The sequence below is a fragment of the Syngnathus acus genome, chromosome 12 (assembly GCF_901709675.1).
Source record: "Syngnathus acus chromosome 12, fSynAcu1.2, whole genome shotgun sequence".
Classification (NCBI taxonomy): Eukaryota; Metazoa; Chordata; class Actinopteri; order Syngnathiformes; family Syngnathidae; genus Syngnathus; species Syngnathus acus.
In genome coordinates, this window is record NC_051097.1 from 8,293,746 (window position 1) to 8,321,653 (window position 27,908).

The 27,908-nt window shown below is 44.6% G+C and overlaps 4 protein-coding genes across 14 annotated transcripts; 1 reads left to right on the plus strand and 3 right to left on the minus strand.

Annotated features, from left to right (window-relative positions):
* Nucleotides 1–181: 181 nt before the first annotated feature.
* Nucleotides 182–2,995, minus strand: LOC119131344 (guanine nucleotide-binding protein subunit alpha-11-like). Its single transcript, XM_037265695.1, has 7 exons — nt 2,644–2,995; nt 1,947–2,131; nt 1,447–1,601; nt 1,248–1,376; nt 1,044–1,173; nt 795–948; nt 182–705 (listed from the first exon to the last, which is right to left on the minus strand). The coding sequence occupies exons 1-7, from the start codon at nt 2,771–2,773 to the stop codon at nt 527–529; spliced, it is 1,062 nt and encodes a 353-aa protein (XP_037121590.1). The 5' UTR covers nt 2,774–2,995; the 3' UTR covers nt 182–526.
* A 538-nt stretch (nt 2,996–3,533) lies between these two features.
* On the minus strand, nt 3,534–10,346 carry LOC119131343 (guanine nucleotide-binding protein G(q) subunit alpha-like). 2 transcript variants are annotated; one of them, XM_037265694.1, is made up of 8 exons: nt 10,189–10,346; nt 9,647–9,813; nt 8,989–9,173; nt 7,205–7,359; nt 6,792–6,920; nt 6,595–6,724; nt 6,322–6,475; nt 3,534–6,061 (listed from the first exon to the last, which is right to left on the minus strand). In XM_037265694.1, exons 2-8 carry the CDS (start codon nt 9,780–9,782, stop codon nt 5,871–5,873), a joined length of 1,080 nt encoding a protein of 359 aa, XP_037121589.1. In that variant the 5' UTR covers nt 9,783–9,813; nt 10,189–10,346; the 3' UTR covers nt 3,534–5,870. The 2 variants fall into 2 exon arrangements, with proteins under 2 accessions (XP_037121589.1, XP_037121588.1); XM_037265693.1 differs by having other exon boundaries at nt 9,955–10,345.
* Nucleotides 10,347–10,535: 189 nt separating this feature from the next.
* hnrpkl (heterogeneous nuclear ribonucleoprotein K, like) lies at nt 10,536–24,327 on the minus strand. 10 transcript variants are annotated; one of them, XM_037265351.1, is made up of 17 exons: nt 24,261–24,327; nt 19,235–19,412; nt 16,573–16,647; nt 15,848–15,945; nt 15,709–15,765; nt 14,916–14,959; nt 13,975–14,047; nt 13,720–13,833; nt 13,502–13,630; nt 13,136–13,434; nt 12,988–13,029; nt 12,875–12,914; nt 12,003–12,018; nt 11,836–11,865; nt 11,682–11,749; nt 11,445–11,614; nt 10,536–11,231 (listed from the first exon to the last, which is right to left on the minus strand). In XM_037265351.1, the coding sequence occupies exons 3-17, from the start codon at nt 16,631–16,633 to the stop codon at nt 11,201–11,203; spliced, it is 1,272 nt and encodes a 423-aa protein (XP_037121246.1). In that variant the 5' UTR covers nt 16,634–16,647; nt 19,235–19,412; nt 24,261–24,327; the 3' UTR covers nt 10,536–11,200. The 10 variants fall into 10 exon arrangements, with proteins under 10 accessions (XP_037121246.1, XP_037121247.1, XP_037121242.1 ...); XM_037265352.1 differs by lacking the exon at nt 24,261–24,327 and having other exon boundaries at nt 19,224–19,242; XM_037265347.1 differs by lacking the exons at nt 19,235–19,412; nt 24,261–24,327 and adding an exon at nt 17,316–17,413.
* Nucleotides 19,370–27,035, plus strand: ntrk2b (neurotrophic tyrosine kinase, receptor, type 2b). Its single transcript, XM_037265356.1, has 16 exons — nt 19,370–20,071; nt 21,008–21,082; nt 21,162–21,233; nt 21,407–21,475; nt 21,620–21,771; nt 21,912–22,048; nt 22,514–22,646; nt 23,260–23,565; nt 23,938–23,972; nt 24,050–24,149; nt 24,268–24,456; nt 24,897–25,027; nt 25,100–25,272; nt 25,367–25,607; nt 26,245–26,403; nt 26,474–27,035. The coding sequence occupies exons 1-16, from the start codon at nt 19,881–19,883 to the stop codon at nt 26,657–26,659; spliced, it is 2,349 nt and encodes a 782-aa protein (XP_037121251.1). The 5' UTR covers nt 19,370–19,880; the 3' UTR covers nt 26,660–27,035.
* The last annotated feature ends 873 nt before the right edge of the window (nt 27,036–27,908 follow it).

Genomic DNA, 27,908 nt, shown 5'->3' on the forward strand with positions numbered 1-27,908 from the left:
TCAACATGTCTCGATCTAATTATCACGTTAACAATTAGTCTCCTCAGTTCCCAAACGCTTATTGAGTGTTGTTAAAAAGGAAAGCTGATGTAACACAGCCTCTCGCACCTTTTTTTTGGAATGTATAGCAGGCATCCTATCCAAAATGTGTCAACTAAAAAATAAAAATCACAAAAGGAGGAATAATTGGGAATAATCTATATTATTTTAGACAACTCTTACATTGAATTATGCAGAAGTAGTTGAGTGGACAAAAAAAGGCCACCTGTTCTACTTGTAATACATTGTACATTGTATCTGACATCTGTGTAACATGCCTCTGTTAAATAGCGAAACCCACAAGATGTACTTTATCCTCGCAGAGCAGGTCAGCCGCATTTCAACTTTTGCCAAACCAGTTTTGACAGTCTTGCATTGACCTGAGGCAAAAAACTGAACCAAAGGAAAGAATATGTGCAGTACCTTGTTATTCACGGGCCGGTTCAAGCTCCAACATCTCATAAAGACCCTTCACGCTAAAACATGACTAAGAAGGAAGGATATCTCTGAAGATAGTGTTCTTGACGCTGTTGAAGACCACTTTGGCGTTGCCTGTGTCAGTGGCGCAGGTGTAATGCATGAACAGAGGCTTCTTGTGGCTCTTGTGGGGAATCTTGTAAAGCTCCAGGAAGAATTCTTGGGCGCGTTTGGCGTCCTTTCGAGGTCCTGGAAGAAGGAAAAATGGGATCATTAAGACTTGACTGGTGGCACGTGGGGGAAAATACATTCCTGGAACGCGAAAGAGCAGTACGTACCCTTGTATTGAGGAAAGTAGGTGGCCACGTCCGAACATTGGATTTTCTCCTCCAGAAGGTCTTTTTTGTTCAGAAAAAGAATGAAGGAGGTCTCGCTGAACCACGGGTACTTGACGATGGTCTCGAACAAAGCCAGGCTCTCTTCCAACCGGTTCTAGCGGAGGACATTGAAAAATAACAATGATGATGTCATTGAACCAAGATTGTAAGAAAAGCAAAAGGCCAAAAAGAAGGATTTTTGAAACTTACGTGCTCGGGGTTATCGAGCATGACATTGTCGTACTCGTTGAGGGCGGCCAGGAAGATGATGGAGACGACGTTGTCCATGCAGTGGATCCACTTCCTCCTTTCAGCACGCTGACCGCCCACGTCCACCATCCTACACTCCAAAATCAGCATCACAAATTCAAACAAGTTCACTTTCATTGATAATCAATACGTGTGATACTTTACTTGAAAATGACATCCTTTATTTTAAAAGGGTACTCAATGATGCCCGTGGTGGGAACGCGGACCCTCAAGATGTCTTGTGAATTAGGGACGTAACCTGGGGCAGTGATTCGGTCTATGTCTTTGAAGTAACTGTAACATCGATGGATTAATGTTAGCAATTTTTCTTTTGTCCCAAAAGGCGGATCAAATAACAACTTACTAATTGGCCGAATCGGACAAGTAGAATTCGCGTCGTCTGTCGTAACAGCGCTGAAGGCCGCGATCGCTCCACAGCAGCTTGACGGCCTTCACTTGCCATTCCTCCAGCCTGTCCACCCTCCCGGTTTCCACTTGGCTCAGGCGTTCCCCTAGGGCCTGGAAGATGCATCAGAAAATACGGATCAAGCTACTGATTATTATCAAATCAATTTACCGATTATCGACAATTAAATCAAGTGTCTGGACGAATCATCAATGGGCAAAATAGTTGATAATTAGTTGTCTATTAATCAGATAATTGTTACACTCCTAATACACTTGATCGATTCTTAAAAAGAAAATCACACAACATATCGCTTTATCTTCTCAGCCTTTGCCACGTGTTGGAATTGTAATCTCGATTAAAACAGCGATAGCGCAGCGATGACGGCAAACTCGAATGGAATGCCGAAGAGCAAGGTGGTTGAGAAAAGAGAAAAAAAAAAACACGAGTTCCCTCACAATATTGCTGTCGTCTTCGTAGTGTACGCCGAGGACTCTCATGGCCTCGATGAGTGCCTGGATGGACGTGATGATGTTCTGGCACACCATGCGAATGAAGGTCATCCGCTGGGCTTCGGTGTAGCCGTTGCCGTGGAGGATGCGGATTTGCTTGAGGAAAGTGCTCTTGCCGCTCTCCGCTGTCCCTGGAGGGTGGGAAGAAAGCCATTAAAAAGCGACCCCGACTGTCACAACACTTTTGTTTTCGTCGTAGGTTAATGAACAATGCACTAAATTATAGGTTGACTTGTGCATTACTTTCATAACCGATTAATTGGCTGCGCCGAGATATCGAAACAAGGATCCTTTTAGCGAAACAGCACAAACTGGCTGTAACCAGTTATTACCAAAATGGCAGCCATGAGATCCTTTGTCAAGTTTCATAGGTTAACAATAAAAAAATAAGAACCGCATTTGTGGGAGGGGGCGGGGTTGTCTAAAAAAAAAAAAAAATTCTGTAGACTATCAAATTGTCTTTCATTGCAAAGATTCACGTAATGCAAAATATTTTTGGACGTTTCTCATTTCAAAAATAATTTTTTTAAAAAGCAAAAAAAAAATGTCCCACTCTAAAATATTTTTTGGATTATATGGGCAGTTGTGTTTTGAGTTGACTTATATGTTTTATTAACTTAAGATGTTAAAGGTTCTGACTCACCTAAAAAGAGGAGCTTGATGGACCTCTCATTCTCTTTCTTATCCAGTCTCAACCTTCTCTCGATTTCTTTGCTCACCATGCGCCTTTCGGCTTCTTCGTGGCTCAGGCAGCAGTCTGAGCAGCAGGCCATAGCGACGCCGGCAGCCTCCGCTTATGATGTGGCCACTCTTTTGGTTGCTCCGCTTAGGTGTGGGGCCACATTCGGGCCAGACGACTCCAGGCTGGGACCTTGGCGACGGGTGTGTATCTGCCAGCTCATATCACACAGTTAAAAAGGTATGAACACTGACTAATACTCAGGACTCCAGAAAATCGAGTTTCAACGCGAGTCTCCTAACGAATGAACAAGAAGGCGTTTCAGCAAAGGGGGCGGAGACTAATTGCTTTAATTTAGTGGCGCTGCTTCCTCATTCTTGGTATGCACATAAAAAGTTAGGAATATTTGTCTTACTAAGTGAAATCTCTGAATCAACACTGCCACATTGAGCTTTTTTTTTTTGTTATTTTTTTGAGTGTTTTTTTTTTAAAATACACTAAGATTTAGTCATTTCTTAGACGGCAATTAGTGACTAAGTGGAATTCTCCGTCTAAGAAATTGCCATTCACTTTGAAGTGAAAGCTCAAAAGTCCAGTCGCCCGTATTTCAAGGCACCACTGGAGAGTCCCTACCTACTGATGCGGCGGGATTAGCCAACACAAAATAGCTGGAAGGCAAACATTTCCAAGCAGGGGATTGGAATTCTGTTGACGGCATGAAATCCATCCTTGCACATCATGGCTTCCTGTGGGCTAAATCTCAGAGCACAACATCAACAACAAAAAAAACCTCATGATGATGAAGCTGGCTGTGATGTTGCACCGGTTTGCAAACACACAAAAGACACAAACCATTAACAACATTTGACTTTATTCAAATAATCTCACACGCGGATGCTGCATAAAACATCAATTGCAGTGAGTGGAATTCAAGCATAAATTTGACTGCAATTATTTTTAATAAGACAAGAGGTTATGTAAACAGTACTGCAACCAATCTTCTCTAATTAGGCTTTAGTCGTTGACTGCGACAACTTAAAGAGCACTTTGACTGAGATCAAGACCGCACTCATTTAATGCCCGAGAGTTTATTTAACACACAGTTAATACTTTTCTCTCGGCGATCGGCCTCTTCTGCGATCGCCGTACCGTGTCATATTTATAGTACCAGTTTAGATTAATTACGGGCCCAATTCTATAGCTAGTTTGGCAAATTACACAAATTATTAGAAATAACAAGACTGCAGCTTGATACAATCACCAAATTGTAAAGAAACAAAAGACAAATGAAAGAAAGAGATGCAAGCAGTATTCCCTTTGAAATGTGTTCATGTGCATAAAAGTGGATTATGAGGGAGACACTGAAAAAAAGAAGTTGAAATGTTACAAGAATAAAGGCGTTAAAAAAAATGTGTGAGTTGAAAATGAATTATTCTTTCACGTGGAAAAACTCGTACTTGATGAGATTAGTCGCGACACTCTACAAGAATAAGCAGCGGGATTTCAGGACAATGAGGCGTGATTTGACAAAAATAACGTTGAGTACAGTTTCAGTTTAACTAAAAAGTTGTAATCTAATAGGAGTCATTTTATGCAAAAAAACAAACAAACTTGCAGTTCAACAAGAACAAAATTCTAGGAGAATATATTCGGAATTCTACGAGAATAAAAAAGACAAGGCGCCTTCTTTTTTTACTCATGATTAAAGTTGTAATTTTGTGAGAAAGATGTATCTTCTGCAAATAAAATTTGATGTGCTCATAATTTAACCGGAGCGGATTTCATGTGACTAAAGTCGCAATTTTACGCGAAAAGCTGTGATATTAGGAAGAAAAAAAAAAACTTGTACCGTTGAGGGAAGAATACGGTTTCATGATAGAGTGGTGTTTTAAATTCACTGACTTGCAATAAAAGCATAAAATTAAAAAAATAGTACTAGTAATGTGTGTGTCAAATCAGAACACTTAATTTATGAGGAAAAAAGTCGTAATTTCACACGAAATGTTAATTATATAAAAAAGTGCAGAATTTGACAACAAAAGTGGTTTACGTTTCGAGAACAGTCATCGTGCGACAAAAATTTTTTTTAAATCTACAAAATTAAGTTGGAATGTTTGTACAATAAAGTATTTTTAGTACTGCTGTTTGTATTTGTCATTCATTAAAATTGAATGTGAAGTTTTATTCACAAAAGACCCCCAAAATATTGTATTATTCTCGGAAAATGACAACTTTTTTTATTTGTGTTATTCCCGCAGCATTGCGACTGTTTTCTCGCAAATGAATTTTTTTTTTCAGTGTGGCAAATGAATGCTGTGCACACGGCGAAACATTAAAAACAAAGAATGCCGACTCGCATCAAGTGCTCCAAAATGGTGACTTGTTACTCAAGTGTTCAAATGAGCGAAGGCCTAAAAGGTCAACGTGCAATTAGTGTTGATTACAACTGGCTCATGGAAAGCCGTTTGAGCATCTATTTCATACCTCTCTTATCCAGCTCGACCATAATCATCATATACTAGTATGCCGACTAGTAAGACAACTCATTAGTATGGAGAGTTGTGCGAAATATATTGTCGATACAATATCAAATAAACGGTATATGTAAGACGTAAATACATACACATCGGTTTTGTGGGGTTGATCACGTGACGCTCAGAATGTGAGCCGACGGGTTTTTGACATCAATTGCTGTCGACAGCAGGGGGCAGTACAGTGTCAAAATGGCTGCTTCCTGTGATAGATGAAAATAGGTGGATTCATTTGATGAATTCATCAAGGCAATTTTAATCAGAATACCTTGTTTAATTTTCTTACTTGTATTTCCCCCTTTCAACTGGATATATTAAGGATATGGAAAATATGCTCAACTGGCTTTTCATACTGGCTTTTCTTTAGAGGCACACATGAGCTACTGTTACGTGTAACCGACTCGCACCTGCGTAGAAAGTAGTCCCTCCGCTGTCCATGCGCAGTAATCCACTGAGCGCCGCTGGGTAATTCTTGTACGCTTTGTCCACTCAGGCAGCAGTTTAGTGATCAAAGGTTTGAATACATCAGTAGTACCGTCTTTGGGGCGCTCCATTGCCGCCATCTTGCATCATAGTGGTCAACTTGCCAGGCTTTTCAGGCGGCGCCCCTCCACCCCTCCCTCCATCACCACCACAGAACCCCGACACCGTACCTCCGCTTCAAACCAGGTTGTAGTCTTCAAGGTTGCCTTGCAGAATATGGTCCTTGACGGCGTGGAAGACGAAACGGATGTTGTCCGTGTCGGTGGCGCAGGTGAAGTGGTAGTAGATGAGCTTCTTGCGGTTGGGGTGCAGGTTGACGAACATGTTCAGGATAAACTCCTGGGCCGCTTTCACGTCCCGCTGCGGACCTGAAAGGGAGCCGGAATGCAAAGGAGAAGCCACCGATCACATTTTTTGCGGCACCGACAAATTCACCAATGTTACAGCGCTGTAACAAAATATCAAATGATTAAAATGTATGATGTAATAGATTTTTTCCAGACCCATACATCATTTTCACTAAAATTTCTCTTTTATATTAAGTAGTTTTTTTTTAACATTTGTGCAATATTTTAAAAGTTACAAATTACGTTGGGTACTGCATTGCCGCTCCTCTTCCTTTGCTCACCGTTATATTCAGGAAAGTAATCGACCAAATGCGAGTGCATGATTTTCTCCTCCAGCAAATCAATCTTGTTGAGGAACAAGATGACCGAGGAGTCTTCGAACCACTCGTAGGTGATGATTGTTCGGAACAAGGCCATGCTCTCCTCCATGCGATTCTTCAAAAAGAGAAGATTGATGAATAAAAGGTAAGAGCAGGAGGGTGATCTGGACGAGCCCGAGAGCGTGACTAAAGAGCTCCCCCTGCAGGCCAATGAAGCACACTGCTGAGTGTCACCTCGTGCGCCGACTCCACCAGCGCTTGGTCGTACTCGCTGAGCGCCACCAGGAACATGATGGACGTGACTTTCTCAAAACAGTGGATCCACTTCCTCCTCTCCGAGCGCTGCCCGCCCACATCCACCATCCTGCGGCGGAAACAAAAACCTTGCGGCGACCCGCTTATTTCCCCACGGAAGGCGTCGGCGGACTCACCTGAACACCATGCTCTCCAGGTCGAAGGGGTACTCGATTATGCCCGTGGTGGGCACCCTGACCCGTAGCACGTCCTGCTGTGACGGCAGGTACGTGGCGTCAGCGATGCGGTCCAAGTCGTTCAGGTAGCTGCAGATGCGCATCAGGGGAACAAGTTGAGCATACATACCAAGAATTGAGCTATGACGCCTTTTCTTGATTAAATGCAAAATCCTCACGTCTCGAAAAGATTTCAAAAATTCAAAATGGTGGAAGATGATTGATGATGTTTTTTTTTTTATATGGCAAAACCCTGGCAGTCTTCTTTTATCGATCGATCAAATCGAATCAATGCAGAGGCCACTTATGCGGCTGGCATAACAAAACAAGGGAAAGTATTCGGCAGCTTTTCCGCCTGCTAACACTCCACTCACTATTTGGCCGAGTCGGAGAGCTGGTATTCCCTTTTGCGACTGTAACATTCTTGGATGCCCGGGTCGGCCCACAGGCTCCTGATGGCGTCCACGTAGACTTTTGTAAACGTCGTCACCGTCTCCACGTTTACCTCGCTGACAGTACTGGCGTTGGCCTGAATATAAGAATACAAAGCACATTATTTGTGGAGGTTGAAAAAAAAACAGTTATGTGCTGTGGCCCGTGTGGGTATTGTTTTTGCTGCTTTTGCGAGCGAGCGGCCAATTAAATCGCAAGCAAGAACGTACATGTTTAAACTGCAGTTGACCTCCTTTTCTTTCATGACAAAACTTCCTCGCAAGTTGACTCGATATATCCAGTGAAGTCCCTCATAAACAACATGGAAGTTGGGCAGGAGTAGTGCGGGGAGACACACCGTGCGCGTGTGTGTGCGTGTCTTTGATGTTTGCCGTCTAATCGTTGCAGGAGGACATCGAGCGCTTCCGGTGAAATGCATTTAGCAGACCGCCTAAGTGCCGCCGCAGCAGAGTTCTGAGTAAAATCTCGTTGAGATAATCTCCCCGAGCTTGGCCGACGGATGTCTTCCTGGAATCTTCAGCCACCCTTAATGCTCTGCCTCGCCGCCTGGCAGCAAATTCTTCCCGTCAATGCACAGGCCAGGTTGACGCCATTTTACCGCGGTGCTGACAGAGGATATTCTGGAGCCATTTTGCGCCTCGTGAAGGGCAAAACATTTGTAATTTGGAGTCTTTCATAAAGCAGCTTTTGTTTTGTAACCCCGAGAGAAGGTTTCTAAAACTGTGGCGTAATAATTAGCAACACACCATTAGTTGGGGTTAGCCAAGCGCTCATCCAGTCGTGCACAGAATTGTGCACCCTCTGTGGTTTCTTTAACAATTTCACTTCCATAACACTCACAAATGCTGACGCAGAACCAGTTACTGTGACATGCCACGCACGTGAAGCACTGTCCTCTGGGGACTTTCCTGATCTCTACCTGGAACTTGCGTGCTTTCCATGTGCTTGTGTGGGCGAGCTAATTGGAGTGATTAATAAGTTCCGATCGCCTCTATTAAAAATTTCCGTTTGTCTCTCACGTGTGAAGAAATGGGAGTGTGCTTTAAATGGCCCGCAATAAAAAAACAAATCTTGAAAGTAAACATGCGGCAGAGAAGGTTCACTATTAAGCTACAATGATCATTTTTTTCCCCCAGAGCAGAGAAATTATGTGTATACAAAAGAAAACCCACAAGTTTGCCTTTTGGTCCACTAGCTTAATGCTAAAAACAAATAGCATCTATTTTGCAACATAAGCAAAAGGCTGAACACAAACAGTGCAGCAACACATGTAGACAGACAAAAAAATACAAACAGTCATACTGATGAGCCAAGGAGGTGTTGGAGATACTGCATCGCCATGAACAGTATAAGCATCTGTCTTCTATCGCCCCCAGGTGGCCAAGGCATGCACAGTACACACCATAAGGAGCAGCACAATGTCCGTTGAAGTGTGACAAAAACTGTTTAGTTATAATAGCTACAGAAAATATTCTAAATCTTCACTGGATGAGAAAAACAATTGTCCGTGTAAACGCTGCACAGGACCGAGCTTGTTTTTAGCGAGTGTCTGTCAGCGGACTGCAAAACTAAACAGGGCCGCAAATTACCAGAAGTGATCCAGTGTTCAGTTAATACAACACAGCACACCCCGCCCTCACTTTGCAGCAGTCATTGTATAAACTGACAATAAAGACTCTCCGGTATGTGCGAGTGCTTCTCATACCTTGTTGTACTGGTACTTGTAGGGGATCCGAAGCGTCTTCATGGCCTGGATCATGGCCTGCATGGCGGTGAAGATGTTCTGGTACACTAGCCTGGTGAAGGCCCGTTTGTCTTCATCAGAGTAGCCTCTGCCATGGATGATCCTCATTTGCTTGATGAAGGTGCTCTTACCACTCTCGCCAGTCCCTGGAAAATAAAACATATTTTTTAAAAATGGTATAACAACAGTATGCTGTTTTCTAAAATCATACACCTTTTGATACCACTCTTTGAATTTAATGACTTGACACATTTCAAAAAGTGATGAATTGTACACAGTTACTTAATGTGCTCAACTTCTGACAGGGATTTTTAAATGCTATCTTTGAGAGCACAGATTTTATTTTTAAGTCCAGTCCAAAAACATGTCAATACATTGAAATGTCACACCCGGAGGGGACAAATCGTTTTTGTTTTCTTCCTGCACTTGAATAATGTACACCCACAGCGGCTGTTCGCTTTCGTCTGTCATGCATGACATTTATAAACTATTGTGTAATCGAAGGCGTCGCAACTGAGCACAACGACGAAATTGTTTGCTTGATAACACAACTTCCAGACACAACAATATGCAAATATCGATTAGTGACGTTATGAAGTGCGGGATTTACTTCATTTACCGAGCAAGAGGAGCTTGTATTCCCGTTTCGAGTCTTTCTTATCGCGGCGTAGTTGCCTCTCGATCTCGTCGTTGATCCTCCGAGCCTCTTTGGCCTCCGGGCTGAGGCAGCAAGCCCCCACCGCCATCAGGGTCATCGTGCCCGTCCGTCTTCAGGCGTCGCCCTCCCTGGGCACGGACACAAACATGATGCCGTTTAAGCGCGGAGTGAGGGTGGGATAAAGGTGGAGGGTGGGCAGAGGGGCAAAACAACCACGAGTCACTCGGCTCGTTTAGAAGCACAAGAGAAGTCACGAAAGTTGACTTTACCTGATTGTAACACTTTAAAATGCTAAATGAAGTCGAGCGAAGAAGTTTTTACGACTGTCAGCGGGCGTGGTGGACGTGCCAAATATGGCGGAGTTTCACTCCATGGCCACATAAAATGAAATTTTTAACTCTGACAAAAAGTAGCCAAACCTCGTCGATAAGGAAGAGAGAAAAAAAAACGAACTCCGCAGCTTTTTTTGCTCTTCTACGCGGAGTGTAGGTCTCTTGTCTTACCGCTGCTACCCCCCTCGGTGCGCGCTGGTTCACTGAGCCCCGCGCGGATGGCGCATGCGACGGGGAGAAGAGGGGACTGCTACTCGCTCTCTCTCCGGTGATGGGAAAGCGTGCGAGTTCTCGTCGATTACATTACTGCAACTCGTTTCCTGTAATAAACGAGAGTGCACGCTGCGGATGGATGTGACACATGTGACACTAAACTATCGCGATATTTTAACAACCAGGACCAAATTGGATCACGATGCAAAGAATCGATTTATAATGATGACTTTTGTTTTGCGCATTTGACACATTTTTTAAATAGCTTAAAATTTCAATTGGAATTAAATAAAATTAGAAGTTAATGATGATTGGAAAAAAAATCTTTATTTGCCAATTGCTTGCGGGATAGCAATCACAGATACATATAAAGAGTGTCATTTTTCGCCATTTCACAAATGGCTATAAACCACTAAAATGATCAAATGTAAGAATACATTTAACACTTAAACAAAACATGAAATATCAAAGCATTCATTTGGCGAGAGAAGGGGGAAAAATGCATGTAAATATTATATACACAATTTGTACAGTGACTCGCCGCTCTATGAAAAATGTAAAAATCTCTTTAAAAGTATCAAACATTCATCAAACGTGTCTTTTTTTTTTGTTATACTAAGACATGTACATTGAAACGTCAGCTAAAGAAATGGATAACCACAAGCCTCTGAAGAAAACATTCACAGTTAACCATTTTAGTTTTGTCACGAGGTTGGCAACTAAGAATGCTAAGCTAATTGCTGCTCATCGAGTGTGAAACTTCATTTCAAAAAGTTGCATGCTCCACTGTAATGCAAACAACATTAAGCTAAAATGTAATGTAATGGCATCATGTCCTTGAAAGTCATCAACACCGGCACAGACATGTTTTGGGGCAGCTTCTTACATATTTTTTAACAATATCCCCAGAAGCTTCAACAGATTTGGTAGAACCAACCAAGGGCTTGGCTTCGCTCATCTTGCTTCCGTCCTAGAAGAATCGACCGGAATATTGCTTCACGCTGGAGGAAAAACAGAAAAGTCACCAAAAAAAAAATCAAGCTTATGTACCTTTAGCAGTGATGACAGCCTTTATAGTCTTTTAGCTCAGCACAGCTATCTTTGAGCAGTTTTGCCCCATTTTTCTGTACTCTCCTCAGATTTGTGCCTTCAGACAATCTTGTCTTGGAGGTCAACAGATGGACTATACCTGTTACGGGAAATTCGGGAGTCACCTGTTCTGCAGAAGGTACTGTGCGTTCTGGATCTGGTCCTGCGTTCCGATGATGGTAATGATGCGGTCCTCCGAGCCCTCCAGCGGCTCGTCGATTTTGATGGACGCTCCGGACTCATGGCGGATCTGCTTGATCCTCTGGCCGCCCTTGCCAATGATGGAGCCGGCGAGCTGCGGAACAGCCACAAAAATTTTCCCCACCCTTCCACATCTTTTGTTTCCGCCATTGAACACTTACGTCTTTGGGGATGGTGACCTGTGTTGTGATGACTGGCCCTCCCATGTCGCTGTACGAGCCTCGGCCACCTGGCAAGCCAAACACAAAATGAGTTTTTATTGCGCATTACAAGGATGGAGAAAAAAAAAAAAAATAATTCCCCCATCTTACTCACTGGAATGAAAGTGATCCCAGGAATTGTTGTCTGGAAGACATTAAAATAGAAGACAATTATTGAAAATTAGCCAACATTCTTTCCAAACCAAAGCACAATGGGTTCAAATCTTCTATGTATTCATTCATCTGAATGCACGCAGGATTAGCACAAATGCTGAGACTCACCATAGCCGCCTCCACTCTGTATTTCGCCAAGAGGAGAGAAGAAAAATCGGGTTTAGTGTCAAAGTAAAGACGGCGTGCTCACAGTCGGAACTTATTATAGGGCTTATCATCTTAATATTCATTCGATAGAACGTTTCTGACAAGCAGGCTCGATTTAATAAGTACACCAAGTGAGACTCTGGATACATTCCAGGTGGCTTTGGACACACACAATGTTTCACACGTTGTTGAATTGAAATGTCACACCCGCAGTCCCTTCTGACACAACTTGAACTTTGGAACTGACTCTCCTGCCGCATAAGCACGTCCCCATTATTGTATAACTTTTAAGACACGTACGTTGTATGTGGGTCAAGTCGAAACTATAACGATCTTGGAACGGTGCTTTGGTTGACGCCTATTTGGCTAAAACTGGCGTTGTATCAGCAGCATAAGCATTTCCTTCCTTGACTGGGGGGGATAATCATGATAAATTGTTCGTTTTTATATTTTATATATTTTTTTTCTCCTTGTTACCTCCCCTGGCTGACCTCATGTTCTTGTAGTGGAGTGACTCAACAGCCCATCTGAGGGTCGCAGCCATTTGGCCTCTGTTTGACGCAGTTATTCCACACGATTCAATTACTAACGACCGCATCACGGATTAATTATTATAAATTTGAAGGGAAGCCGCACAGGAACGACTCTGCTCGCTCCCCCGACAGATCTCCGAGAGGCAAGCAGAGGAGACAAGCGTTGCCGGGCAACCGCAGGCCTCTGAAAATAAAAAACGGCGTCAGCGTCGGTGGCCGCTCTGCTCGTACTACGCTCGGAAGAGGAATTCCGATCGCATCCTGTTGTCGGGAGAGAAGTGCGCAGACGTCGGCGCTCACCATGCTGTCGTAGCGCTCTCCTCCGCGGCTTCTTCTGTCGCTGCGCACAGGTAGAAGATTAGCATTCACGTGGTTAGCGACGGCGGATCAACACAGGACATTTTTGGCCTCACCTTGGTCTGTCATCATGATAACTGCTGTGGGAGAATCGATCGCTGTGAACAAGAACCATCATTGGAAAAAATTTAAATCTTAATCTCAATACTGCCATTTTGATTTCCATTGGAGAGCATTGCTACAACAGAAGCACATTCTCCTCACCTTCCTCGCGGCGGTGGCGGCGGGAGTGGCAGGTTGCGTGCCCGGCTGCCCACGCGTCCACGACTCAGCGGCGGCGGACCCCGGCGGGGGCTCAGGTCGTCGTAATCCCGGCGGGAGGGGGGCGGCGGGCGGCTGCTGCGTGCGGGGGGCAGGCGCTCGAAGCCGCTTCGCACGCGGATGGGGAAGCCGCCGCCGGGACGTCTGCCGCGCTCCTCGAACATGACGGTGAAGCCGCCGTAGTCGTACGTTTCGTCGTAGAAGTTGGGATCGTACGGCTGGGTGCGCCCTTTGATTGGCGACTGCAACATACCGACAAGCTGTGTGAGAAGATGCCTGTGGAAGTGTAGGAACTCGGTCAGGACTCACCTCAGCCACCAGTTCTAAAATGACTTTGATACATTCGACGACTCGCTCCGGCTTCCCGCCCACAGATACGACTCTGTCCGTAGAATGGGGGCAACAGTCCTGGAACAGCTTGATGGTCGTGAGTGTATTCTAATCGGGGGACATCGATGTCACAAAAGTGTCACAAGCAGGATGGCAGAAGGTCATTTCCGAGCAAGCCTTTAAGACTCCCGCCCTACCTCTCGCAGTTCCTTGATCTTGCTGCCTTTCACGCCGATGATTCCGCCCGCCAAGCTCTGATGGATCAACAGGCGGAGCTCGCAGTCAAAGTCGATGCCACTGTAGTGCTGGTACTTGTTGTAAACACAACAATTGGGACTAGTTAAGTGCCTTGCGGATAATCACGATGCATCCTGCTGGACTTTATGTGAATTTTGCAAGGTGTTTCGTTTGTTTTCACCCTGCCTGCTCAAATGGAAATGAAGGAGTTTTACCTCCTCTAAAGTGGGTATAATCTTCAGCAGAATGTCGCCTATGGTGTCAATGTTGGCGTTTACGCTGAGGATCCTGTCGAGAAAGCCAAAACCAAAGCAAGGCGTTACGGAACGAAGACGCCAAAATCACAAAGAACACGTCCAAAATCACAAAGAACAAGTCGTCAGGGAAACGCGTGTATAAAAGGTCATGGATGAAGATTCATCAAACTTGGAAAAGAAGAAACGAAGACTAACATGCACTTAAATCAGATTATCTCGGGAAGACGGACGGCTTTGGAATGACGACAATTAAAAGGAGGTCGGGGAGGGGGAGCTGGGACAGTTCTTGATTTAAAATGACAAAACACAAAGTGGGAAATTTAACTGAAGCAAGATCTCACTACACAATGCCAGCACCACGTCTCACTGGAAGACGGAGGAGGGGGATGAGTCGAATCGATCGGCGATTCTCAACTGGTGGGATATATTGAAGCCCAATAATTGAGCTCAGTGAAATTGAAACTCCAGACCAGTTGAGAAGTCCCGTCAAGGGCGACATGTTAATGGTAGGTCAGGGGGGGGCTGAGTGGTTGCAAAGCGACAATGCATGGGAGATATCATAATGCAGGGAAATGGAGAGTTGCAGAAGGGGAGAGAGAGAGAGAGAAAGAGAGAGTTCGATGGGTGGGGGCTTGAGTACAAAGATGTCCGCCTGCCTAGTGCAAATTCGGGCGGACGGCCGACACGTCGGCATAATCTCGCGGTTAAAGACGTTTAGGAATGGATAGAAACATCAAGAGGACATGTGGAGGGGGTTGGGGAAGGTGGGGTAGAGGGGTTTTGGTGGTAAGGGGGTGGGGGCACTGTCATCATTTGTATCAAATATAAACGTAGCAGTGAAAAAACAGAAGGCAGCTTATTCATGACGTTGTCATCAGGCAAGAATTGGTGGGACATACCGCTCTGGACCACTGCTGTCTGGGACTGATACACTGGCATTGTACTGCATGAAGGTGGAGGTGGTGGTTGGAGAGCATTGGGCGGGGGCGGAGGGGAGAGAGGGGGTGGGTGGGTTCAATCACATGTTAGGGGCACGGGTTATGGGCAAGGTCGACCAGGGGGGTGGCAGGTGGGCGGACGGGCGGGCGGGCGGGCGTTCGGGGTTGGGTTGGGTCGACGCAGGAGGGGCATGTCGGTCCGGTACATGGGCAACGGGTGGCCAAAACATTCACCAAAAAAACAAAAAGAAAGAAAGGACAAAGGGGGGGAGAAGGGGGAGAAGGAATAGATTTTTAATTGAATGCACGCTGAACTTTTAATTTTTTTTTTTTAGGCAAAATGTGACAGAAACAGAAGCGTGGCCTGGTCAAAATAAACCACCACAATGTATCCCGCACGGGACTTTTTTCATGCGTCGTGTTAAGCAGGTAGATGAAGTTTACACCAAATATGAGGGAGATTCCATTTTTGCCCAAAACGTCAACATGTAGGGATGAGTATAATCATTAACACATCCAGGAATTCGCAGGGTGGTGCGTGAATTCAAGATGGAGGACATTTGTTGAAAATCATATTTAAAAAACAAACAAAAAAAAAAACGACTTAATTAACCGATTATTAGCCCATCCCTACATTTAAACAGACAAAATGTGAAGGCATTCTGAATTAAAGCAAACGTGAGTGAGGAAATCCATCATAATTACAATTATTACTTCACAAAGCAACCACCGAACTTTGCAAGTGTTTACTCACGTCGGTGCGCAGAGCTTTAATGTTCTTGCCGCCCTTTCCGATAACGGCGCCGGCATTCTGTGAAGCAGAGAGGAGGGGTCATTCTCAGAAAACGGGGATAAAAACCAAGGCAAACAACAGTGACAGGTGGCTGCCTCACTTTGCTCTGGAGCAGCACGCGAAGCTCTAACATCTCGTCGGTGTTGCGGGAGCGCTTGAAGGCGTGCTCCTCGTCCATGTCCTCTGCCGGACGCTTACCTGGCGGGGAAGACCACCGAGGACACATCGTATGAATGTTGATAATAAAGTTGACTACAACTTGACTGCTTTAAATAAGCCATATTTCAACACCAGGAAAATTGACTTATACCTCTGTCGTCTCTTTCGGTAATGGGGTAAGCGTTCAAGCCTAATATATATACTATACTATATATATAATATTCTCTGGGTAGCACTTGCTTTTTACTATTTATCAGTTGGCAGCCAAGCACAGACTGGAAAGCACTCAGATGCACTGTGTTCCCTTTCTGAATTTGAAAAAAAAAATGTGCTTGGGAGCCACAAAACAGCAGTATTCCTCCACCATCTGCTATGCAGCTCCAGCCAGGAATAATCTATTTTCTTTTGCTTCAAATGAGCCAGTTCTGCTGGATGCTGTCAGGAAAACGAAAAATATTGTGCATAAAATAAACCCTTGCTGATTCACAAATTTGCCTATTTATGAATTTACTTGTAGGACATAAAACTCATTATTTACCTGCTTGCTTCATGGTTGTGAGTGAATTTAGAAAATTATGCATCCGTTTACTGTTTTGCTTAAATTAAATATACGGTATATATACTGCATTTATAAAAAATAAAAAAAAATAAAAAGCTTGAGTTTACCATTGGTATCCGTGGCACCGAACGTGAGATCTTCGTCCTGCTGTTCAATTTGCACCTCCATTGTGTGATTTGCACCTGCAACGCAATACAAAAAGTGAATGTTATTAAGTGCAAGAATTGTTTTAATGTGGGTCCACCGCATCGAACAATTTGATTTATAAATTCCCCAAATATCAACAAGTCACGTCCAGATTAACCGGTCAGATCGTGACGTCAGACATTTAATTAAAAAGGCCGACATCCAAACGTACATACTAAAATGCATTCAGCAATCACCATTCACAAAGACAGTTATTTGTTTTTCTTTTTATGCTTTTAGCAAACTAGCGCATTTTTTAACGTGTTGCCCCGCCCCCTCACGAAATTGACGCTCACTTGTGGAGTCAATACAAGCGCAACCCTCATCATGTACTCGAGTTAAAAATACACGACACGTAGTTAATGACGTTTGTAAAAGGGTTTACGACATTAACGATGCTCAAATGTCCCGTTGATAGGCGTCAGGGCGAGCGGCTTTAAGCTTTTCTTTCGTAGAGGCTAAATTGACGTGATTTGAGATGCTAACCGCTAAGCTAAACGCTCGCGAGGCGTGTCCGTCTCCACGAGACGGCGGGCAGGATGCGACAGCGCAGCGAGCTAAACGTGCACATTTGTGTTATCCCTATAGGCGTGAAAATGCCTACAAGCAATGTTACCTCCACCCACCCCAAACAAATAAAAATACGTCAATGTTTGCGTCTAACCGTCGTCTGCCACGCTATTCTGTTGCCTTGAAACGAACGCAAAGCTTTTACAGCATGGAGGAGGGTGACACGGTGGTTTGCTTGTGGTGTAGTCACACGGCAACGCCGACGGGCGGGGGACACACAGCTCCGCGTGTATCACCGCCCCATCGGAACACGCGCTGTTTCGATCAAACTGCTTTGTTGTTGTTGTATAACGATGTCCCTGATTTTGGCCTGAAAGGTACAATCCGTACACCTCAACGTTGACTGTCAGGTTGACTTCTGACACGTAACTTGAATCAAAATTGTCAACAGTAGAGATGTAAATCTTTTGCAGAAAAAAACAACAACAATTCACGTGTGTTTAGTACTAAATCATCTTGTACACTCGTAATTTTTTTGTGAAATTTGTCACAAGAAATGTGTGTGCGTATGGTGATTATAACCATAGAACAGGAAACAGGCTGTAGTTAAACGCATGACGGCCACCTCATTGCATGGATTGGCAGCCTCCATTTTAGATCCAATCAAGCAGTGGAGAGAGAGTGTAGAGCTCGTAGAGCTTTGCCTTGCAACTTCACATATGCAGGCTTTTGTCTCTCTCACTCGCTCTCTACAACTCTCCTATATTCTGAGGTTACCATGGCGACAGTTTTAATTCGATTCTTCATGTTTCTCAGGAAGGGGTGGATGGATGGTAGAGTGTGTGTGTGGGGGGGGGGGGGGGGGGGGCAGCGTGTACATATTTTCATCCGCAACCATAGCGACACTTGACATTGTCCGCGATGTTTGTAAAAAAAAAAAAAAAAAAGCCATGGTGACGCGCTCACTGATTCCACCGTGTGTGTCTACGTGTGTCACATATACACAATCTGGTATGCTCCGATCTTGTCATGGCAGCAAACAGGGTTTATTGTCTTTTTTTTTTTCGCAACATATTTCCTGTCACTATAATTTTACTAGTTTTATTATAATTATTTTTTCTATCAATCTATATAATTAGCTATTTACGTATTATATTTATGTGTAGTTTTGGATCTATTTATTTATCATTTATTAATTGCACAGGCAGCGCTTTTAATTAACGTACAATTGTAAAAAGGAGGGACCCGCCGTAAAATCAATTCTAAAATAGTGAAACTACTCTGTTTCAAGGCAGAGGGAACAAAAACAGTTTGCAGCGTAACACTGCCACCTGGTGGAGTCAAATAGAAATTGATGGGATTTGTCAGCATCTGCTCGCTCGTATTATAATCATTTTTAGCATGTGGATGAAGTTTGATTCATTGTACTGTTGCATATTGTCAGCCAGGCAGTTGTTGCTTTAAACGCCTTGTCTTCTTCTGTAGTATCATCACAATCTTGCCATCATCTGTTTAAGAACTAAAAATGGCAACTGATGTAGAAATTGATGTGAAGATGTTTCGAAGCTCAGTAGATGACATCTCGAGCTGGTAAAGATGAATAATTATCATTCAAATCAAATTTGTAGTAGTAGAATTTTTCATGGGGGCATCTGGTCTCCTGCGTCAACTGTGGACGTCACACCACGTGTGCGCGTGTGTTATGTGTGTAGAACAACTTAGTGTGAATGTTGATTGTGGTGTGCTATGGACTTTTTCAATTAAAAAAGGAAAGGCATATAGGAAGGATGTAAGGATGACTAAAAGCAGATGTGAAAGAAGGAAGACATTTAGAAAGACAAAAACGTTTGACGTGAAGAGAGGCTGGAAGGGAAGCTGAAGGGGGAAAGCAGAAGGAAGGATGTAAGGAAGGACAGAAGTAAGAAAGGATGCATGCCAAAATGCAGTTCTGAGTGAAAGAAGCAGGAAGGAAAGAAGGGAGGACTTATGTGAAGAAAGGATGATGTAAGGGGAAGGATGGAATCTAAATTTAAACTATTAAAAAAAAAACATGGACACTTACTTTTGGCTCACCCTTTAAGGTGGTGTTGGTGGGTGTAATCAGGTAGTCGTCGTCTTCCCTGCATCACCTCGTGCGTGGGGAGGGAGGGAGGGGGGCAGAAAAAGAAGGAGGGGGAGGAACGAAGGAAGGAAGGAAGGAGGGGGGGTCCGTCCATCCAGCCTTCCTGTCTGCCTATCGATCTCCAAACATCTGGAACACGTCATATTTGTTTTTACAAGGCAAAAAAAAAAGAGTGAAGAAGGGGGTGGGGGAGGCATGCGGGCTCCGGAGGAGTGAGACGGCATCATCATCATCTTCATCATCATCATCATCATCTGCTGCTGCTGCTGCTGGAGCACTTGACACCTCCACGAACGGCGGCGAGCGTGTCGTGCGCGATCGCGGCTCTGCAGACACGCCAAGGCCGCTCCATGGCACCCTGATCCCCCCCTCCTCCTCCTCCTCCTCCCCCTCCTTCTCCTACACCTCCTCCTCCGGCAAGCCCTCCGTGCGGATCGCGATTTAATAGAGGAGAGGGGTTTAATAATCCCACTGAGACATTTTACATCTGAAGGGGGGGTGGGTCGGTTGAAGGGGAGAGGGGGGGCAACGCAAAAAGGTGCGCTGTTTTCAGATTTTTGATTTCCCGGATTTTTTCTTTTCTTTTCTTTTTTTGCGATGGACTGGCATGGCATGGCACGGCTCGGATTCCTCCTGCTGGCGCTGCGCGGACTGCGGGGGCTGAGCGCCGCCTGCCCCGCCGCCTGCACCTGCACCGGGTCGCGAATCGCGTGCGTCGACGGAGCGTCGCCGAGCATCGAGGATTTCCCGCTGCTCACGCTGGACGACATGAAAAACATCACCGACATGTAAGTGCGTGCGTGCGCGCCACCGTGCGTGCATGTCAACTTGACGATGATGATGATGAGATGTTAGAAGGATGAAGGTGATCACGTTCACTCACTCCATCCACGACCTCTTAATATCATCACATATCATTTCATCATAACAATCAAATGCTGCGTGTGTGTGTGAATGTGTGTGTGTCTGTGTGTGGTCGTGCGTTCCTACGTGTCACTAACACCGAAACGCGCGTGCGTAATGCTCGTGCACGTTTTTGGGATTTACACAGCATTCCATGAAATGCACTCACACACATACGCATTTCCAGGCCCGGTTTTAGCAAAGGTGTCCATAAAGGGGCGTAAGTGTGAGACCCCCCCCCACCCCCTTTCGCGATTGTTGACAGATGGCACACATGCACGTTAAGTGTGTAGAGGCCAGACATGGCAAATAAATCGCAATTTAAATAACTCATTTTGTAAATAGGCAGGCAAAACCACATCTAAAATAAATGTTAAATACATTTTCAGCAATATTTAATGAATATGATCAAGTGCGTGAATGTCTGCCATGCGATTGGCTGGCAACCAGTCCAGTACGTATGCGACTTCTCCCACCCAAAATTCAGCTGATTTTCTCCCCATTTGTTCCGATAATAGCATCCGAAAAGAGTTGTGGCCCAAAATTGCCTTGCGTGAGGAATGTCTATGTCTTCTAGGAAACATTGGCGCACTCCAGAAGTGTCTTTTTTTTCCCCCCACAAATTTTTATGCAATGATTGCGAATCTGCCCTTGTTTTTTTATTTTGTCGAGTACATCGAGTTCTCATCAAATAATACTAATTTTACTAGGGTGGCGAGTAATCTGGAGCCAATCCCAGCTGATTTTTGGTTGAGAGCCAGGGTACACCTTGGACTGGTTGCAAAATCCATAATGCTTTGTTATTATCTGTTCCCTGACAGATACATCGCGAATCAAAACAGGCTGTTTGAGCTCAACGACAACAGTCTGAGGCACTACATAAACCTCCGAAACTTGTAAGTATTGCACGCTTTTTGTACTATAAGCGCTGTTACTGCTACTTCTACATCTGACCAAGGTTCTGATTTCTTACAGAACCGTGACAAGGACCAGATTGACGTTCATATCCCCGGATGCCTTTTACAATAAAACGAGACTGCAATACGTGTAAGAAGTCTTTCATTCCACTTCAAGGCGACATATTATGCATTTGGTTCACAGTTTAAAACTGTTCCAAGATGTTTGAATGCCAGGAATCAATAACTACGTTCGCTAGCTAGCTAGCTAGCTAGATACCCTTGAATATATTTTAAAGCAAGTCGGATTTTTTGGTCTTTTAGGAATTTGCGAGACAACAACCTGGCAACACTGTCATGGAGGATCTTCCAGAACTATAACATCTCCTATTCGTAAGGCCTGCATGCTCTTCAAACGCTAGCCGTTGGGTTTGCATGTCATCTTATCCAACACAAGGGGTTCTCAAGTTTTCTGTGTCCAGCGACCCTTACAGAAAATCTTTTTTCCAATCTGAATACTACATAACGTGTTTTCAGTCTCCTGCTGTCTGGAAACCCTCTGGACTGCGTCTGCGAGAACCTCTGGATCAAACTGAGGAGCCAAGAGGAACCCGAGAGCCAAGATCTGCAGTGCAAGGACGAACAAGGAGGGACAAAAGCCTTCGCCACGCTCACGCCGCCTGACTGTGGTAACGTGAAACCGGGTTAAAATAAGCAACGCGGCAGAAGCTTCCTGAAAGTCCAGAGAGCGATCGATGGAGGGTTTACAATTTCCCATTGCCCCCACCACCCGCTCGGTTACTTAAGAGCGTCTCCTTGTGTCCTGCAGTGGTTCCTCAAGTAGAGGTCACCCCTACAATGGTGACCGAGGAGCAAGGTGGCGACGTCGAAGCGTTGTGCAGCGCCTCAGGCTCGCCGACTCCGGACATCCAGTGGAACCTGGACATGGTCTTCTCGCACTATGAGGTGGGCCGATCTAATCTAATAAGCAATGAGCTCCAATGAGGCTTCACATTAGTTCCGTCTAAAATTTCATCCTCCAGGGTTTACAGTACAGTCCTGCACGTGTCTAATTTTTCAAGATCCGGCTTCGACCCGCCGATACTCAACACCCCATCATCTACCGCACAAATAGGATCCACAAACCCACCTGAAAGCCACTGAAGCTTTTAGTTATGAAACTAAAACAAATCTACAAAGCTGCTAGGATAAAACCACCGCAGCAGCTAACTGCTAGCGTTTTGGGCGTTTATACAAATGGACGCTCGGATAGCGTTAGCAACCAACCCCTAAATGCTATACTGTTACAATTTTACCTTTAATCGAGGAAATTGAGAGATTTGACCCTTCTTTTTGGTGACATCACAAAAAACACTTTGGGTATCATTTTGATTGCTCTTTACCATCCACCGTTCTATCCTATGATTCCAGATTGACCCCATGGAGATGGCAAACAGGCTAACCCTAACCAATCTATCCCCCGAGGACAACGGTCTGGTGATCACGTGCACGGCCGAAAACATGGTGGGTCAGACGGAGGCCACGCTGCAGCTCAACATCCTCTGTAAGCATGCATTATTATATGCAAATGTTGTTTAGTTTCCAAGTGGAAGCAGCAGAAGCACTGGTCACTTTGTGTTCATTACCGCCTGCGTTGATCTGATTGACCTGTTGGTGTGGTTTCCTGTCCATAACTCTTCCTCCTGTAAAGCCACACCGTCCTCTGCTTCCACGTGTTTCCTCTCCCATTGTTCATCACGACGATGTTTGTCACCCCTGCTTCGTAAAAACAAAGCTACCGATAGACGATGCTAACGTCGGTCTTTCTAAAGCGTGACAGTCCAAAAATATTTGTTCCGTGAGGTCAATTGCTTCCAAGCAGAACGGGTAATTTGATTATAAAAATAGACGTGGTGGAAACTTAGACATGATCATTGGGTTACTGGCTAATTAATTGACGTCTCTGTTCATGGCACATTTTGCCTCGTGCTAATAAAAGCCTCCATAGGCTAATCTTAGCTAGTGCTAATGTCGGACTCCGGTATTGTTTGTCTCCATACTCAACACCCCCAAAACAACGTCCTCTCTCAGCCTCTCAATGTTGTTTTTCCTCCGGACCGCACCTCCTCCCTCCCCGGTTGTTTACCTGCCAACCACCCCCCACCCCGTCCCGTCAGTCGCCCCCATCATCCAGCAGCTGCTGGAACCGAAGCAAGACCACCACTGGTGCATCGCCTTCAGCATGACGGGCAACCCCAAGCCGGCGCTGCAGTGGTACTTTGAAAACGTGACGCTGCAGGAGCAGGACTACATCAGGACCATGTTCCACCAGTCCACCAAGAGCGAGTACCACGGTTGCCTGCAGCTGGTCAACCCCACGCACATCCACAATGGCATTTACCGCCTGGTGGCCACCAATAAGTACGGCAGCGACGAGAAGATGGTGGCGGCGAAATTCATCGACCCGCCGTACGACAACACAGGTACGCGTTTCCCTCTTCTTCGACTTCGCCCAATGGAGTCCATTGCTAACGTGGGTTTTGTCTCTCCTCCTGCAGATGATATTTCCTACGACTGTAAGTGACCACTTGGCTGCACCTTTCGAGTAGCGTTTGATTGTTTTGAAATAACGATGCTGGATCTTTCATCCCTGCTGCCTTCCTCTGTCCAGACCCCACTGGTAGGACATTTTTGGATTTTAGCCGCGCTATGCAATGTCGTCCTTTTTTTTATTTGAGTCATTAATTAAAATGGTCCTTTTTAAACATATTATCCAGAATCTTTTTCTCTTTTTACCTATTTTTTAAAATGTAATTATTTTGACTATAATTGACATTAAATAAACTCCCTTCCAGACTCACCATTGCCGCCAATGGATGACAGCATTGCTGTAAGTCATAATTAATAGTTTCCCTTCGTAGGCGATTCGTGAACTTTTGCTAAATAGTATTTTCTTCCCCCCTTAAGGTTTATGTGGTGGTGGGAATCGCCGGGGTGGCTTTGATGGGCTGCGTTCTGATGGTGATTATTCTCAAATATGGAAGGAACACCAAGTTTGGAATTAAAGGTGAGCTACATTCTTAAGTCGTCTGGCACCACCCAAATATAAATAAATGTGAAAACGTAGTCACAGTACAGTGATCTAAACAGCTCATGCAGTTTATATCCACACACTCACCTTCCAGGCTCCTCGTCGGTCATCAGCAACGACGACGACTCGGCCAGCCCTCTCCACCACGTCTCCAACGGCAACAACACGCCCTCGTCCTCCGAGATGGCGCCCGACGCTGTCATCATCGGCATGACCAAGATCCCCGTCATCGAGAACCCGCAATACTTTGGCAACTCCGGCAGCATGCTGAAACCAGACACGTGTGAGTTTCCGCCTGATCCGGTGATCTGCTACCTTTTCAAATAAATCTATTTAGGTTGCGTAGGGATGGACCAAGGATGCAGGAAGACTACAAAAAATGGTGGGATGAAATAGTGGACAGTATTAAGTACCACTTTGAAAAGAAATGAGGGCAAGGATATCTCACAGAGTCCACAAAATATGTCTTTTTCTTTAACAAATCCCAAATATTTTTCCAATTATGCTGATAAAGATTCATTCATGGGGGACAGGTGAAAACAAAAGCAAACTACCTAAAAGTCAATTATTTGATGTGGCACCTGTGGCGGTTCAAGCATATTTCAGGGGAGGGCATTGCCCCCGCAGCCCCCCCTTTAGCTCAGCCGGTGGTTATGATCAACATTAAAATACAAACGCATAGTAGGCTTAACTGTTTCTTGAAAATTGAAAATCTGCCCACAGTCGTGCAGCACATCAAGCGACACAACATCGTGCTGAAGCGCGAGCTCGGCGAGGGCGCCTTCGGCAAAGTATTCCTGGCCGAGTGCTACAACCTCACGCCTGACCACGAGAAGATCCACGTGGCCGTCAAGGTACGGGAAGCGTCTCAGGTAAGGATTGAAAATCAACACTTTACGGATTCCTGCTTGCGTGTGCACGTACAGACACTGAAGGAGGCTAGCGAGAGCGGGCGTGCCGATTTCTACCGGGAGGCGGAGCTGCTCACCAACCTGCAGCATGAGCACATCGTCACCTTCTACGGAGTCTGCGTTGACAGCGACCCCCTCATCATGGTCTTTGAGTACATGAAGCACGGAGACCTCAACAAGTTTCTCAGGTAAGTTTGCCATTTTCAAGTCAACATAAGAACTTGAATTTAATGCGTCAATTAAGACGCATCCAATTGATGTTTCTTACAAACATACCATTAGGTCCCACGGTCCGGACGCGGTGCTGATGGCGGACGGGCAGCACAGCATCCTGGTGGAACTGACGCAGTCGCAGATGCTGCACATCGCGCAGCAGATTGCCGCCGGCATGGTCTACCTGGCGTCGCAGCACTTTGTGCACAGAGACCTGGCCACCAGGAACTGCCTGGTGGGCGAGAACCTACTGGTCAAGATCGGGGACTTTGGCATGTCCAGAGACGTCTACAGCACAGACTACTACAGAGTCAGTCCATTTATATTCTCAACCTTCATTTGGATGCCATTTATATGCAAATCACATGATCTGCATATATGAATTAGTCTCTATGGTAATGAGGGCCAAGAGAGTACAAAACATTGAGTAGATTCTTCTTTTTTTTTTCTCCACATTATAAAGACGTCTTGAGTTAAAAGGGACGCTGATTATCCTCGGTGACTGGAAGGCCACGAGTGGATTAACACTTGCTTTGGATCAGCTTCTACTGTCACCAAAAAGATTGCACAAAGTAAACGTACAGTGAATCACGGCATCGATGAGAATTCACAGATTTATTTATTGGCCCTTTTGTTGTTTTTCTTTTCTCTTTTTGATCAGGCCGAATCTGTCTCAAAAAATCCTGTGGCGTCGTCTAGTGGTATTATATTGAACTGAGGGTACGAGTAGCTTCATTTAGTCAAGTCAGTTCTTTGTCGCCATCTTGTGGCCTCAGTGGGTGACGACAAACCTTTTTATGTGGATGTAATTTGCAAGTGGACTTTCGCTAAATGTTTCCTTTATGTTTTTATGAAGACAACATCGATTCCAAAACGCTCCAGATGACATTTTAGAGCTGCGTTTGTGTATCTTTTCTTACTTGCTTGCTTTTGCGGTCTTGGCTTAGGTGGGCGGCCACACGATGCTGCCCATCCGGTGGATGCCCCCGGAGAGCATCATGTACCGACGCTTCACCACCGAGAGCGACGTGTGGAGCTTGGGCGTGGTCCTCTGGGAGATCTTCACCTACGGCAAGCAGCCCTGGTACCAGCTCTCTAACAACGAGGTCAGTGGCGTCTTCTCACGTCAACGAAGTTGCCTGCGAACTCGCAAAAGCAAAAATGATCTCACGGCAGGTGATCGAGTGCATCACGCAGGGCCGTGTGCTCCAGCGTCCGCGTACCTGCCCCAAGGAGGTTTACGACCTGATGCTGGGTTGCTGGCAGAGGGAACCGTACACGAGGCTCAATATCAAGGAGATCCACGCCATGCTCCAAAGCCTCGCCAAGGCCTCCCCCGTCTACCTGGACATATTGGGCTGAGGTGATCGCTACTACTGTACAGTACATGTGTGTGTGTGTGAGGGGAGGGGGGCGTGTACAGGTAATGGGCGCATCAATGTCCCCTGTAAATGTTAACTGTCGTCAGTGCGTTGAGAAAAAGCCTTAAATTCGGGACTCCTATTTGCTTTCAAATCCCTCGCCATGCGTTCAGTAGCAGGCAGGTTTCGACAGGGGGAGCCACAATGCATTCTGGGTCACGTGACAAAATGGCTAATTACGGTTTTTGTTTGCGCAAACAAAATACATAAATAGAGCTTTCTCCTTAAATATTATTTTTTAAATAAACGTTCCGTTTTGTGTGGAAATTCAAAGACATTAACCATTTTCCCACATTTTATTGTGCATTAATATACAACTAAATTATTTTTTGTATAAATCTAACAACTATTGACTTAATACACGATTTGTTTTAAACAAAGGCTTTACATTTCAAAGACATTTTTCCCACTATTTTTTAACTGTCTACACACCCTCTGTATTGAAATATGACAGATAATGTACATTTAAAATTAAAGCCTTCCCAAAAAATGTTGCAAGACTTTTTAGCTCATATTATTGCTCATATTTAATTAATAATTTACTTAAGATTTGTCTTTTCTTGCAAACAATAGCCTGTGATTGTAAGTAATTAAACCTAGTAGATGATTCTTATCTATTATTAATTTATTATGATTATTACTATTTATAATCGTATTCATTTATTATGATTTTTATTGTTTAGAATTCCAACCTTATAAAGGCATTACAAAACATTTAATAGCAGACCATATTTGGTGGGTTAAAACAGAGTCCAGTCACCTCGGTAAAGGCCATTAAAAATACAATAACACAATAATATTCTAACATAGGATTATGTACATAATAATTCTTTAAAAACTTGAATTACTGAAAAAAGTACTTTATATGCATTAAAAAAAAATTGTGCATATTTAGTAAGTTAAATCAAAATGGAGACTACTGCATTTATTTGATCCTCTCCCCGTCAATGATGTCACGTTTATGTAAATACCTTTCCACAGACTGGCCATGCATATACGACGACCATGTGGTGTTTTCAATGTTGTCACGAGTGCTTTAAGCAATTGTATTATTCCATGTACTTCAAAAGCACACGGATGTTGAGATCTTGAGCTGTGTCTCTCGCCCCTCTCAGAAAAGAAAACAACAAAAAAAGAAGAGCACAGCTTACTTTATATTTATAGGCTACAGATTTCATTTTTCATCCACC

Excerpts from the sequence above, each read along its gene's own strand:
- hnrpkl (XM_037265345.1), bottom strand. The coding sequence starts at position 16,714 with ATGCGGTGGACCCACATTAAAACAATTCTTGCACTTAATAACATTCAC. Across the intron at positions 13,834-13,974 it reads TTATACCCACTTTAGAGGAG|TACCAGCACTACAGTGGCAT; the intron begins GTAAAACTCCTT and ends GTTTACAACAAG. Across the intron at positions 13,435-13,501 it reads TTTTAGAACTGGTGGCTGAG|TCGCCAATCAAAGGGCGCAC; the intron begins GTGAGTCCTGAC and ends GGTATGTTGCAG.
- LOC119131343 (XM_037265694.1), bottom strand. The coding sequence starts at position 9,782 with ATGACCCTGATGGCGGTGGGGGCTTGCTGCCTCAGCCCGGAGGCCAAA. Across the intron at positions 9,174-9,646 it reads ATACAAGCTCCTCTTGCTCG|GGACTGGCGAGAGTGGTAAG; the intron begins GTAAATGAAGTA and ends TTTATTTTCCAG. Across the intron at positions 6,476-6,594 it reads TGGTGGAGTCGGCGCACGAG|AATCGCATGGAGGAGAGCAT; the intron begins GTGACACTCAGC and ends CTCTTTTTGAAG.
- LOC119131344 (XM_037265695.1), bottom strand. The coding sequence starts at position 2,773 with ATGGCCTGCTGCTCAGACTGCTGCCTGAGCCACGAAGAAGCCGAAAGG. Across the intron at positions 2,132-2,643 it reads CATCAAGCTCCTCTTTTTAG|GGACAGCGGAGAGCGGCAAG; the intron begins GTGAGTCAGAAC and ends CCCACCCTCCAG. Across the intron at positions 1,602-1,946 it reads ACGAAGACGACAGCAATATT|GCCCTAGGGGAACGCCTGAG; the intron begins GTGAGGGAACTC and ends TGCATCTTCCAG.
- ntrk2b (XM_037265356.1), top strand. The coding sequence starts at position 19,881 with ATGGACTGGCATGGCATGGCACGGCTCGGATTCCTCCTGCTGGCGCTG. Across the intron at positions 21,476-21,619 it reads AACTATAACATCTCCTATTC|TCTCCTGCTGTCTGGAAACC; the intron begins GTAAGGCCTGCA and ends ACGTGTTTTCAG. Across the intron at positions 22,049-22,513 it reads TGGTCTTCTCGCACTATGAG|ATTGACCCCATGGAGATGGC; the intron begins GTGGGCCGATCT and ends CTATGATTCCAG.